This window comes from Mycteria americana, chromosome 25 (assembly GCF_035582795.1).
Source record: "Mycteria americana isolate JAX WOST 10 ecotype Jacksonville Zoo and Gardens chromosome 25, USCA_MyAme_1.0, whole genome shotgun sequence".
In the NCBI taxonomy this organism is placed as follows: Eukaryota; Metazoa; Chordata; class Aves; order Ciconiiformes; family Ciconiidae; genus Mycteria; species Mycteria americana.
In genome coordinates this window covers 1,343,568-1,357,152 of record NC_134389.1, presented here as the reverse complement: position 1 = coordinate 1,357,152, position 13,585 = coordinate 1,343,568, and the positions used below count along the sequence as shown (strand labels likewise).

Sequence of the window (13,585 nt, the reverse complement as noted above, 5' to 3'; positions counted from 1 at the left end):
GGCCCGCCCGGCCCCGCCGCGCCTGCGCCATGCGCCCCGCCCCTTTGCGCGCGCCCCGCGGCCCCCCGCGCCTGCGCCGGCCCCCGCCGTGCAAGATGGCGGCCGCCCCCGGCCGTGAGGGGGGGGGTGGGGGGCGTCGGGCCCGGTCGCAACCCCGGGGCTAGCAAAGAGCTGCGGCTTTTAAAACAAACAGTTTGTGGTGTAAATAAAGGAGGGGGAGGCGGCTCCTGCCGCCGCCCGACGCCCAAGGGCAGCCTGCGCCCCCCGGTTCCCTCAAAGACACCCTTCCCGTCCCGCTTCTTTCCACAGACAGCGAAGGCAAGATCCAGGGGCAGGCAGCCTCCGCCGTCACCCCCCCACCTCACTTTGTCCCGAAAACAAGCGTAACGGTGATTTGTTTTAAAAAATATGTCTTTAATCGCTGCACTGAGGAGAGGAAGGGGAGGAGAGGGCTGTCCGAGATCCAGCGGGGGTGGTGGTGTGAGGAGGGGGGCGGCGGCGGCCCCCTCACCTCAGTCTGTGGACTCCAGCACGGACTCGCTGAGGGCCAGGTCCCAGTAGTGCTCTGCGCCGTGCTTCTTAAAGTGCTCCCGTGCCATGTTCTCCGTGGGGCACTGCTTAAATTTCATTTCGCCGAAGCTGCGGTCCTTCGCTGTGCCCTGGGGAGGAGAAAAGGGACGCTTTCCAACCCACCTCTGGGGGAAAGTCACGGGAAACACGGCTCCGAGCGACTCGGGGAAACCCGGGAATGAACATTTTTTCAGGCCGACGCGTGACTAGGGGGAGCGCCGCACAGGCACTGTGTGCGGGAGACGTTCCTAGTTCGGTTACAGCTCAGGAAACGCTACAGAAAGCGTCAGAGCGGCAGGTTTGCGTCCGATCCGAAGCCTCAGAACATCGTTTCTGCCTCAGCTGCTGTCAGACGGGGCTCGCTTCCCTCCAGCCTAAGCCCCCCCGTACTGAACTACATCCACGACTCACCTCCCAAACCAGAGAGCATTTGTTTGTTTTCTTAACAGACTCCTCATCAGACTCATCATCATCTGAAAAAAAAAAAAAAAAAAAAAAGAAACAACCAATAAAGCTAATTTTAGTCCCAAAGGCAGAGAAGGAGCCGCTTCACCACCCCTCCGCACGCAGTTTTACACTTACCCTCTCCCTTTGTGTTCGATGTTTGTTCGTCCCATTTTATTCGATGAAGCATAAGACGTTTGAATTTCTTCTGTGCTTTCGGGCCTGGGGAGAATCGAGACTCAACATTCACAAAAAGTCCTTTAACCTTCAGTTTTTAGGAGATTCTAAAAAGCAGCAGAAGCCAAACGATGCCCACAAACACTTCCCAGCGCACCCAGCTGACCGGGCACGGGCAAGTAAAGCGTGGCCAGGCCGATCCAGCACTAACGCGCCCGGGGCGGCCAAGCCTTTCCCGCATCCTTTGGCGCAGCTTTCGGCCACCTCGGGATTTCCTGCTGCCAAACAAGCTCTTCGACACCTCGCAAAATTACTTAGAACTGTGCGAACCGTGAGGAACCGCGCCAGACCGAGAGATGAGGCTCTCCTCCCTCTAAGCATCCGCTCAGAGCATCGCGAATTCAAATCAAGTGCTTTTCCCTTCAACATCGAACGCGCTGGGTTTTCTAACTGGATTACAGCGCGCTCTGCAGTCAGCGCTAACCCCATTAGAGCCGTAATTAAGGGAGTTTCAAACAGCCTCCTTATTTCCTTGTCCTTCCGTAACCCTCAGTCAACAATTTTCACGGTAATTTTTGCTAAGTGGCAAGCTTTTGAACGCTACGCCGTGACCAAAAGCCTGCCTCGGAAGTCCTCACCTCCTTCTACCACGACCACGTTGACATCTTTATGTAACACCACCACGCCTGTTAAGTACAGCTGGCCAGCGTTCGCCTCGATTTTGAATTTTTTTGCTGGATTGCTCAAGTTTCTGACCCTAAGGATAGGATAAAAAAAAAAAAAACCACAACAAACCTTTGTAGAAAAACAGAACTATTATCACCAGCCATAAGAGCTTCCTACCCTGCCTCGATTGGGTCCAGCATTTCCTCCTCCAGCTCCTCAGGGGCTTTACCCACACCTCGTTTGTTATTGGACTGCTCAGAGGGGCTGCATCCGTCCCTTCCCGTTCTCATTTCATTTAGATCTCAAAAGTTTCCCGATTTCTGCACATCAGTGTACCAGGTTAGCTCTGACAGCTGGGAAATGGCTCTCCTCATCAGAAACTTCAATCCCAGCTGAAACGCTCCAAACCCGACGTGTTTTTAGTGCTCGGCTGTGACACGGCGAATTAAGGACAGAGTTAATGGACATGTCTTTTGGGACAGTGGAATTGCTACAGGCCGGGATACTTTAATGCTTGATGGAAACCTGACGAGCTACTGAAGGCTGCTCCTCTCTATCAGCAAGTTTCTATAGAGCAATTCAGGTGTATTTAGAAAGAGACGTACAGTGAACCACTGCCAAGAGCGCCCAGCCCAGCGCTCACCTGTACACAGCTATGTGAACTCCCTGCGAAACGTCTTCTTTCAGCTTTTTAACCTTCTTCGCTTTCCGCTGTTCTGCCGTGAGCTTTCTCGCAGCGTTTGCTTCTTCATGAGCTCTGGATGCAAAGAGAGAGGCAGCAATAAGCAAAATGCAGCCTGCGGTGTACCCGTTACGGCATCGAAACGGATCCTTCTCTTCCTAAGCACAGAATATGTTCCACGGATCCCAAAGCAGCTGCAACGCCTGCCCGGATTTCTGCCTCCACCTGCCTGAATTAAAAGCACGTGGGCTTTTTTAAGCCAGTCACCAGTCCAATTCATCCTCGGTCTCTTCCCTGAAAACACTGATTAGTAACAACTGCGACGGCGATCATCATCATGATGAGAAACTCGTTTAATACAGGGCACGAGGCCACTCTCCAGTGGCAAGAGCTGATCACCAAGACCCAGCTCCCCCCAGGCCTGGGAAGGGTCATTTAAGGCAGCTGAAACAGGCTACAAGAACAACACGCAGAAAATCACACCGCTTCTGCTTTGCTGCATCAGTTCAAGCATTTCGTTCTCTACAAATACAGCACCAGCACTAAATCCATCTAAAAATGACCAGAAAAAAAAAAAAAAAAAGGTACAACGTGCCACCTACTTCTGTCTCTTCGCCATCTGCGCTCTAACGTGAGCTTCGACTTTTGTTGGGTCCTGAACAGCTTCTGTCCCCAGTACTCGCATCAAGTTTGAAATTCTTACTGCAAGGGAAACGGGAGAGGAGCTGTGAGAGGCTCCTGTCGGACACCAGGTTGCCATAAAAACACCAAGCACACTTGTAGGCTCATAAACCGACTGTACGGGTAGGTATCGGGTCACACCAACACACACCGATACACAGGTCCGTGCAATCCCCTGCAGCATTCCCAACCACGTCCGCGCTCGGCCCGGGCGGCCGGTTTGACGGCTAAGGGCCTGCGTCAGCCCGGAGCTCTGCTCGCAGCCTGCCCGCCGTAGCCGTCATTTACCTTTGGGCTCTGGCGGTGGCATCAGGCCCAGCCTGACTTTCTCTTGCAGCTCCTTCTGGGCTTCTCTCCGAGTCTGTCGCCGTAATTTCTTCTGCTCTTTCTTAGTTAAATAAACGCCCAGGGTCACTGGTGTGTCACTGTCCACTGGGAAGAGAAATGAAGCAAGATAAATGTAAACCTGCTTTTAAAGATGTGAAAATACTGCCTTGCAACCGTGACACCCGTACCACACTCCCTTACATCCACGCCTTATCGACAAACCCGACCTCTGCAGCGCTGCAGGCTGTTTGCCCCAAACACAGAACCAGGAAAACAGGCTATTTTTTTATTTTACTGAGAAGTAAAACGCTCTGTGATTATTTTATGTCCCTTCCTCAGGGCAAGAAGGTCAAAACCAAGCTGCTGGAGATGAGGAACTCGTGTCTGCACTGCTGCCCCAGTGAGCACAGAGCAGGCCGTCGATAGGTAAGCAAGCTACAGGTAACCGCTACAGGTTTTATATCAAGTTTCCAAAAACCAGGCAGAGACTCTCCCTCCCAACTTCAGCTACCTTTGCAGAGCTTCCAGACTTATCTTTGCACAATTTCTTCTCCTCACAGGGACAAGAGACGCTGGGCTGCAGTGCTACAAGTGGGGGCTCACATGCTGGTTCACCCCACCAAGCGCCAGCCGCTCGGAGTATTTTGTGTCTGGTTTAACAGCGAAGTCAACCAAAACTGGGGCAGTACCTGGCGGGTTGAGCTGCGCTGGGTGCTCCACGAGGTTTGTGATCCCAAAGTACTCGTCTCTCTTTGAAGACGTTCCACCTTTTCTAGAAAGGAGAGAGTTGGGCGTCATTGCAAACCTCCCAGCCTGAATTCCTGCGTTCCCTTAAACACAAGCCAAAACAAAAAACAAAACACTTCCCTTGGGCCAGCCGTGGTGGGTACGTGACACGCGCAAATCCCTACCCAAAGCAAAGCCCGGAGCTCGATGTGCCGAAGGAGACGCGCAGTGACCTAGTATTAATGCGCAGGCGTCTCCCCCAGCGGAATATCCACCCACATTTCACGGTTAGGAGGCAGGCTTCCCACAGCTCTGCCGTGAATGAGACTTGTACAGAACACTCGCTCATGCTCGGGAAAAAAAAAAAAAAAAACAAAACACACCACCAGCTTTGGGCCAAAATAAAATTCCTCTAACTCTATGGCAGTCGCTGGAGGAACGCTGCCTCCAGCAAGGGAGAAGGGCTACCACCAGCCCCAAGAGAGACTTTGGGAGCAAACCTAGTGCCCACCTGGATCTCGGAGACGAGGGAGGTGGAATTCAATAGCTCAAGCAGCTACGTCTGGCCTGCGTTACCCAAGCGCTCAACAGACCACCGTGTCACCCCCGAGAAACTCCCCGAGTTTCCTCCTGCGGCAGAACGATCAAAATCTGGCAAGTAAACTACTTACAAGTCAAGGCCGTTAGGGATGATGTAGGAGTCCCACCACTCTATCTCTGGGATCTCCCCCTCTTTCAGCTCTTTCTTTGGGGTAATAAGAGCCAACTTGGTGGAAGTGTGTATCCCTGTCTTCCTGGCAGCCTGCGAGATCTCTGCCTGCAGTTTTTCTAGTTGAGCCTGAGAACAAGGAGAGGAAAATGGCAGATAAAGGTCATTCCAAAATAGCACAACCTTCAGGAAAAGCACAATATGTAGGCACCTGCTGATTTATTTGGTTGTTTTTTTTTTTTAAACAATCTGAAACAGACCGCAGAAGAAACCACACAGCACATGACGGTGGAGTGCTTTTGCAGAAGCTCACAAACTCGCCAACAAAAATCTGGTCTTATCATCTTATCACTGAGCCTTCTAGGAGCATGGAACGATCCCAAAGGAGCGTCTCGCTAGGCATCATATCCCTGGACTTTCCTGTCTAATGAAGCTGTTCTCTCCCCTTCTCCCCAAGAACTTGGGCATTTTACCAAGATTCCTTTAAATCTCCACCTCCAGGGTGATCACTTCTGTGGAAAGAACACTCGGCCAGAAAATGATCAGTTCTCTTTGGAAATTTTCAATCTTTTGTCAAAAAAATAGATTTTTGTCTTTCATCAAGCGAAGACAGCTGTAAGAAAACGCTTTCCACACACATGTTCTAATTTGGATGCCCGCCTTTCCGACAAGAACGGTGTTGACAGAAAAGTTTCAGGTGACTTTACTGAAAAGTTTCTCAGTCAAAGCCAACACAGCATCCCTTCACATCCCAGGAGAGGAGAATCAACTCCCATCCCGAACCGAACCCTCACTTCTGTGCTGTCAGTTAGCATGGCAAGACCTCAAATACCTTCGTTCGCAACCTCTGGGCAATTTTCTCAAATTTGCCTTTTTCATGGAACTTAAAGGTGCGTTTCTGACGCTGGGCTGGGGTTATGGAGACCCGGGGGTCAAAGTAAGTGTTCGATTCCATATCTTCCGAGGGCTTTTCTTTAAGCTGTTGTTTGAACTGCTCTCTCTTCACAGCTCTGATGTTTGCTTTTAGGGTTGGCATGCGGTGAGTCAACTCAATCTCTTTACCAGTCGCATCAACAGTTCGGCCTTGCTCATCCAAGATCAGTGGCGTAGGCTTTGTCTGATCCTTCAGCTCCACTTTCCTGGTGGCAAGACAAGATACATTGCATTAAAATGCGAGTACAGCATTAATTCAAAGGAAACGTGAGCCTTATTTCCACGGTAAGCACCAAAGCAGCCCACGACTTGTGAAAGGCCTCCTCACAACGTTAAATCTCATCTACGCTGCCAGAAAGGACTCAAATCTCGCGTGCAGAAGTTGGGAGTCTTACCCAAGGAAGGAGTAACCTCCATTTCACCTCCTTAATATAAAATTTGTTCCTTCAGCGGCCGTTAAGGCCACTGCTAGGGAACCAACAGCGCTGGAGAAACCTTTGGTCAGACTCTCCATCGGCATTCTGGCGTTACGCTCGTCAGGATTACACAGCAAACGGCAGGTACTCACGGTGGCGCGATCCCCATCGCGTGCAGGTTGGCCAGCCCCACCATGTTGGCGTTGCCGATGAGCCCTGGTTTCAAGGCCAGCTGAGCCTGGATTCGGGCCTGCAGCTCCGCAGCTTTCCTGGCCTTCTCGATGGCATCGTTCATGAACGTCGCTGCCTGGGAGGGCTGGATTGTGTTGCCGATGGGGAGACGTTCCGATTGGGATGAAGAAGAAATTTTTGGCTGTTGACAGAGAAAGAAGGTTTGTTACGTGCCTGTTCCAGCACACCTAAGTCACCATGTCATAGCTGAAACGGGGACTGTGGGATTCGCCTGTTGCTTCCGGTAGGTACCTGTGGTGTTGGAGGACTGATGAAACTCAGCTGCTTTTTCCTCTCTTCAATCTGCCGGGTGGCTGCCTCCATCATCTGTTTGATCTGTGGAAAGAAAATTGGATAGTGAATTTTTCTTCCCTCTATCAGAAGGAGGGAAGGGGTCCTCAGCACCCTTTTACAGCTGCAAACACAACGCAAGCCAGCTTAGTGAGAACAGAATTGTATCAAACTGCTCCAGTCAACCACCTCCGGCTGTAGAGAAGGAATCCAACAGCGCAGGCACTCTCTACCAAGACCATTTACTCCAGCTTATGCGAAGAGAACATCCAAACTTTCCTCACTCGAAGGCTTCACGTTATCGTCAGCCTAACGCACAAGCGGCAGTGAGCCTCGTGAAGCGAACGCAGGCAACGATTGCAGCAAAGGACAGTCAAGAGCAACTTGACATCTGCTTGCTCAGCTCGTGATATGAATTAAGATAAACACTAAGCCACGTTGGGATTCATGATCTCAGGCACAGGCAGCTCTGTTCTGGGGCAGAGCTCAGGTAACACAGCCTTGTTAGACTGACCTGTAGCTTGGTCAGCATCCCTGGGCTCTCTGATGGCGGGCCTGGAATGACCTCAGGCTCATCCTCAACCTCCTCGAATCGCGGTATGCGCCGCTTCTTGACACCGGAAGATTCCTTGGATACCTCAGAGTCATCACCAAACACATCCTAACGTAAAAGAAGAGAAGGAGAAAAGAGTGGTTAAAAACAAAGAGTTGTCCTCACGGCCACTGTTTTAAGACGAGGAACCACCACGCAGATCAGATCCGGCACGGTACGGTCAGCACTGCATTGTGGTTCAGAGTTTCCAGGGCGGCACTTGCAGAATGATCTACTGGTAATCCCACACGAAGCCTGCGCCCTGGTCCCCCACCAGAGAAGCATCAATGATGATCCATGCAAGAGCTTGAAGGACAGGAGACATCGCAGGGATGCGCCTGTGTAAAAGCCGGCATCGTTCTCTCAGGCGGTCAAAGTTTTTTTGGCACTGAGGAGGTTTAAGGTCTCGCTCAGCTACCCAGAGAGATGGAAAAAGCCTACCCACAAGCTGACCTGACTGGGCTAAAATGCTTTCCACGTCTTCCGCCAACTTCAGAGGGTTTGGTGAAGGAAGCTGCGCTGTCCTACCACCTCCTCCCCAAAAGAAGGATGCAACTCCAGCCCCAGCCCCATGGTGGGTCGGGACACCTGCGGCATTCCCTCACGCTCCGACCCAGCCGACTCCAGCTCGGATCCAATGACGCTGCGCTCAAACTGAGCCGCTCCGGAGAAGCGCAGCTCGGAGAGCAGGCGGAGCAACGACCACGCTGATGGACTCGCATGCAGCGTGAGGGTCACAAAACAAAAGGCGAGGTGCGCTTTATGCGGAGCTCTGTTCAAGCAGGCCCCAGCTCGTGAGACTGCAGCCATGGATTTCATCTAGTCAGTGCCTGTTTTGTGTACGGTAAACTGGATTTGTCCATGCGACTGTGTTATTGTAGTGTGTGTGTGTGTCAAGGTGTTATTCGAAAAGAAAATATACACACCGGTTGTAAGCGTTAGTTGCAATCCCTTCTTCACTATAACGGTTCATATTCTACAAGGACACTTCCTCATCCAGACACAGGTACTTCTTGGAAAACCTACAAGTTCAAGAGAAAGGACTTGCCCATAGTATAAAGTGTGTAAACCATTACGTTTTAGTTCCTGAAACTTCCCAAGCAACGACCTACCCCACAAGAGTTAATCGAGGAGAGAGAAGGCAGGCCAGGCAGCACGCTGAAGACAGCTAACATGACCAGTAAGTAGCATTCTGAATTAATCCACTGCTCATTGCTACAAGATCTAAGTGTACAAGTACAAATTCAACTCTAAAATCTGCACCAGGGTGGGGGGGAAGGTCAGTCTGCAAGTATGACCATGATCTGACAACGTCACCAGACCATCTCGCGTTACAGCAGGGTCAGGACAGATCTAGACCTTGATGGAGGACCTCCAAGAAAGGTAATTCTGGAGAGAAGGGTTGACAATTTGGCAGGCGGGACGCCTGTCCCCACGCCAGGAGCCAAGAGAAGAGGATAGGTCTGCTCTGCGGCTTCCCAGCCCCGCTTTCGGGCTAGCTGGGAAGCCGAGAACACCATTAATCACCTGCGGTCATGCGAGACACCCCAGCGGACGCTTCACTGGAGAAGAATCACCTACTGCATACCCAGCCCCGTCCCTGCTCCGCTCTACCAGCACAAGATCCCCTCTGCAACAGGATGCTGCTCCCTCCCCTCCCCGTAATGCAGCACACTGGCCACGGCCACGAGGAAGATGAGAGGACAAGACAGCCCGATGGCGGGCACGATCTGAATTCAACTTGTGAAGAAAGGTGGGATCCACACGCGTTAGCCGTGCCACGGGGCTGCGAGAGTCACCCCGCCAGGCTGCGGCCCCCAATCCTGCCACCACGAAGCACCAAGCAGCGATGGGACTGACGACGTCCCTATCTCTCCGCCATCTCCCCAAGAGGTCAAAAGCAAGAGGGTGGAGGGGAGCAGCTAGGATCCACCAGCCTAGCCGAAACCTCGCTTTTTAACGGCCCCGTGGCAGCTCGGCACAGTGCGTGGCTGTGCCAGCCCAGTACCCAAATTAAAGTGGAACGGCAGCATGGAAATACTTGAAAGACACTTATTGGCACCTCTGTTGCGATCAAGAAAGCTGCAGAAGGCTGAAGTCCTTTTAAGCTACTGCTGCTCTCGGGGGGCTGGGACATGTGAACCCAAACCTCTCCAGACAAGTAAATTGGGTTGCACCGGCACTCCTCAGGCTGCACCAGCTCTGCAGGATGGAAGCTGTTTTAACGCGCCGTTCCCTAACCGGTCAACGTACCCAGACCTGGAGGAGACCCTTCTCTGGCACCAGTTAAAGCCTTAGCCAGACAGTGGGAGAAAAAAGCAAGTTTCTAACAGAAAATAGGGAGCGGAGGCAGCTGTCTCCCAGCACACCTGAAGAGATCCAAATCCTGAACAGGATTATTCGAGCTCGCTGAGGTTAAGTGCTGCCTAAAACTGTCACAGAGAAACACAGATTGCCATAAAATAGGAACCTCGGAAAAAGTGAAAGGAAACTTACTTTGTAAGCGGGGAGCAGCATGGAGAGTAGCCCCTTTTAAACTGGGTATGCGAGTGATGGGAAAAATGCAATTCCAGAAGATGGCGAGTAAAGTCTTCAAGAGAAGAAAGGAGGTGAAAACAGGTTTGGATGCATGAGACTTCCACCATCCCAGAAAGCGTTAGATGGGAGAAACACCAGAGCGCTATTAAATCCCTGCTGTAATTAACCTTGTGCTACGACGCCACTTGTCAAAAACCACCCTCTGTTGATTTCGGATGGAAAAAGAGAATGAAAACCCACCAGATCACCCACCGCAGAGCCCCATTCACTTGCTGACGGGGAGAGTCGGCTGGCGGAGTGAAATGAGCCGCGTCTGGGCGAGGAAGAGCAACGGGAAGTTGCTGGGAGCTGGGAGAACCTATCCCAGGCTCCCAGGAAAAACACAGCACTGCCAACGCAACGGTAAAGAGTACAAAAGAAAACAGAGAGATGGGGCCCTGTGAAGTTACTCTGCCGCACAAGCCTGGCGGAGATCGTTAGAGAAACCAAAAGCCTAAGCTTCCGCCTTGGCCGCCAGCAAGGAGAGCAAGGAGAGCACGGCGCTACCTCATCTGAAGGTAAAGAGAACCGAAAGGTAAAGGCTCACACACTTCATCATGGAGAAGGGTCTTTTCTCTTGAACTTTAAGCGTTACGAGATGTACCTCTCTGGAAGAGGAAAGTGTGGCAGAGTACCTGTGCTGCCTCCACGGCCACCGAACCACAGAAAAAAGCAATCAATAATCACCTTCAGCTCTCGCTTCCGATTCCGGTCACTGTTGGATTTGGAGTGCCTGGAGCTTCGGCCTTCCTCCACCGCTTCAAAGAGTTTGTCCACAAATCGTAGGGTGGAATCATCCAGAAAGGGCTTGAGGTGGTCTGGAAAAGAGGGGGAGTCGTGTAAATGGCAGAATTCACTGCTTGGGATGAGCAGGAGAACGGAGAATTATCAGAGACTTCTGCGAAGCTGTATACCACTTATTTAAAGGTGGATTCAACCCTACTAATGCAGCGAGGCCTGCGACCTGGGCTCCGGAGGCCTCTGGGATCTGCAGATCCTGTTGTCAGGAGCTTTAAACTCTGAAGGATTAAGGCAGTCCAGGCCTCGACTAGAAAAAACTTAGGGCTCTAATGGTCAAAAAAAGCGCCACAGGTTAAATTATCATTTTCAATCCCTTTAGAAAAAGAGGCCTTAAATTCGTTTTTACTTCCTCGGTTTTTGTAACATATTCCACAGCTTTTGATCGTGTCTCACCTGTCTGTGTGGATTTGCATGTACTCACCTCTGCCTCATCCAGGCTGAATCAGAATCACCCCCACGTACACTCGAGTTTCCAGGTTTGGGGGGTTTTGTTTGTTTTATAAAACTGGCTCAACGCAAACCAGATTTCACATCTGCAAGGACGCCCCGGACACTGCCAGCCACCACCGGCAACAAAACCACAACCTGCCACGCAGCTCAGCATGAGGTCGCTCTTCCGGGAATAGAGGGAGCGAGTTTAAATCTGATTTGAGGCTATTTCAAAGCTATTTGAGGCTTTGTGTGCACCTATTTTCCCCATCAAGGGGGTCTGACCACCTCTACGAACAGCTGCAGGGTCAGGGCTGGAGCCTGCGGGACGTACCGGCTGCTTTCTTTTTGTCCATGCCCTTCCCAACGCAGTTCAGCGCTGCGGTGACCACGGTGGGCTCCGAGAACCCCAGGACTCGCTTCACTGTCTTCTCGATCCATGGTTTCAGCTCATCCAATTCCCTTTTGGAGAGCGACATCTTTGCCAGGAGCTGAATTGAATTATCTCGCTTGTACCTGTAAAGAAGACAGACGAGAAAACCACAGACTAGTAAAATAAAGTATCAGATCATCATTGCTCCAGTGCTGCGCTCTTCTCCTTCATGAGAAAGCTTAGAAGTGGTGAAAGCTCTCAAAGATGACTTTTTCTCCATTGTTTTTAAAACACAAGCTAAAATTAGGTGAGCCACATGCGGAGGAAGGCCCTCAGCAGCGAGGAGCCCACGACCTGAGCAAACAAGACACAGCATCAAGCCCTGCGAAGGGAAATTGTGCTTGCAGATTACTCTGCAGAGAAAGCCCTGAACCTCCCGCATCCCTCACGGATGACAGGAGGACACGCGACGAGCACCGTACCCGTCCTTCCACACCAGGCTCCGCTTCCACACACGGATCCCCCACAAACGGGACGGGAACGTTTGATCTCGGGGCGTCCCTTCACGCCTCAGCTTCTCTCTGAACTTCTCTCCGTTCTTTTCGTGGCTGCTAGGCCAGTTACTAACGCGCCTCAAGACCCACAGTCTGCGCTCCGTAGTTTCAGAAGAGCAATTGCGAGCCTGCCTCGCACGACGTGAGCTAAACAACACCTCAAGCAGATATAGAAAAACCTCACACGCACCCGCTCACCCTTAATTAGTGTCTTTCCTGTGAGGTTCACAAACTACTTTGAACACGCTCTGCTTCACCGATACTTAAAAGCTCAGCACACGCCCAGCTGCCTCTGTGTTTGCTGCTTAAACCAGCAGCCGCCGTCGGCGAACCCGAAATTACAGATTTTTCAAGGCAAAAATTTCTCGCAGTTAAGCGTTAGCGGTTCTCACGCCGTCAGTCACGGTCTGCAGATGCAATAACGTTTAATTACGCGCCCGGGCTCTAATCTGATTTGGAAACCAAGTCTCCTTTATCTGGAAACAGGAGAAAATCTTCTTAAGGAAATATGTTTGACCTCGGCATTTCTTCCCCACACGAAAAGGCCTGCAGAGCCTTGACGTTAACGTTGGTCTATTTTAACAGAAATCCGATCAAATACGGTTATCGTTCCTGAAATTGAGAATTAAGAGCCTAGGCGTTAGTTCTAACGAAGTACTTCTCGATTTGGGGTCTGTGAACTTCAGCCAAGAGAAGAAAATCTAAAGGTTTAAAGCAGCGACGAGGGGGCCCACTCCCTCTGGAGAGCTCTTACCTCTCTGCAGCCCAAAGCCTGAAAAATCTCCGCGGTCACCTCCTTTTTACAGCAGGTTTCACAGAGATATATTGAAAAGCAACGTCAAATACAGCCTAAAAAGAACATTATTACAGAATCCCACCTCTAAGTTCTGACTTTGCAGTACGTAACGCTTCGGGACAAAGCCGAAGGTTCAAGACGAGTTGAAATAATTAATTACTACACTGACACATCAATAGCTTCGTGCACGTCTGCTATTAAACACGGAACTTATATAATTAGTGCTTCTTTTAAGCTCTATATTAACCTTCAACCTCTCTAATCTAACGAGGACCGGCAGAGGAGCGCAACAGGTTTATCGGCGCTCCACTTGGAATACCGGGAGAGCAAACGCGCCGTTCAGTGTCCGTAGGGAACGCTTCCGCCAGCGCTCCGAGCACCCCCGGGACCGCAGGGACTCGCACGGGGCGTCAACAAGGAACCCGGTGGGGAAATAAATAACGGCTATGTCAGATTTTAAATACCGATACAAGCACTAACCGTGTTCACTGCGTTACTTCCCGGAATGGTGAGAACCCGAAGTCGATGCTCCCGCGATGCTGTCGGCCAGACAAACTGCTTCTTTCGGGGAGAAAATAAGGAGAGTTCAGCTTCGCCACCTCAAACTCGC

General features: G+C 51.3%; 1 protein-coding gene across 2 annotated transcripts; it reads right to left on the bottom strand.

The window, feature by feature from the left end:
- Positions 1–393: 393 nt before the first annotated feature.
- On the bottom strand, positions 394–13,543 carry PRPF3 (pre-mRNA processing factor 3). Of its 2 annotated transcripts, XM_075524899.1 has the most exons (16): positions 13,456–13,543; positions 11,587–11,768; positions 10,710–10,840; positions 7,368–7,514; positions 6,815–6,898; positions 6,484–6,704; positions 5,815–6,121; positions 4,945–5,111; positions 4,237–4,319; positions 3,509–3,652; positions 3,142–3,241; positions 2,501–2,614; positions 1,830–1,948; positions 1,153–1,236; positions 982–1,043; positions 394–659 (listed from the first exon to the last, which is right to left on the bottom strand). In XM_075524899.1, exons 2-16 carry the CDS (start codon positions 11,729–11,731, stop codon positions 513–515), a joined length of 2,055 nt encoding a protein of 684 aa, XP_075381014.1. In that variant the 5' UTR covers positions 11,732–11,768; positions 13,456–13,543; the 3' UTR covers positions 394–512. The 2 variants fall into 2 exon arrangements, with proteins under 2 accessions (XP_075381014.1, XP_075381015.1); XM_075524900.1 differs by lacking the exons at positions 10,710–10,840; positions 11,587–11,768; positions 13,456–13,543 and adding an exon at positions 8,372–8,465.
- Positions 13,544–13,585: the final 42 nt, after the last annotated feature.

Excerpts from the sequence above, each read along its gene's own strand:
- PRPF3 (XM_075524899.1), bottom strand. The coding sequence starts at position 11,731 with ATGTCGCTCTCCAAAAGGGAATTGGATGAGCTGAAACCATGGATCGAG. Across the intron at positions 6,899-7,367 it reads GGATGCTGACCAAGCTACAG|ATCAAACAGATGATGGAGGC; the intron begins GTCAGTCTAACA and ends TTCTTTCCACAG. Across the intron at positions 2,615-3,141 it reads CAGATGGCGAAGAGACAGAA|AGCTCATGAAGAAGCAAACG; the intron begins GTAGGTGGCACG and ends CTTTGCATCCAG.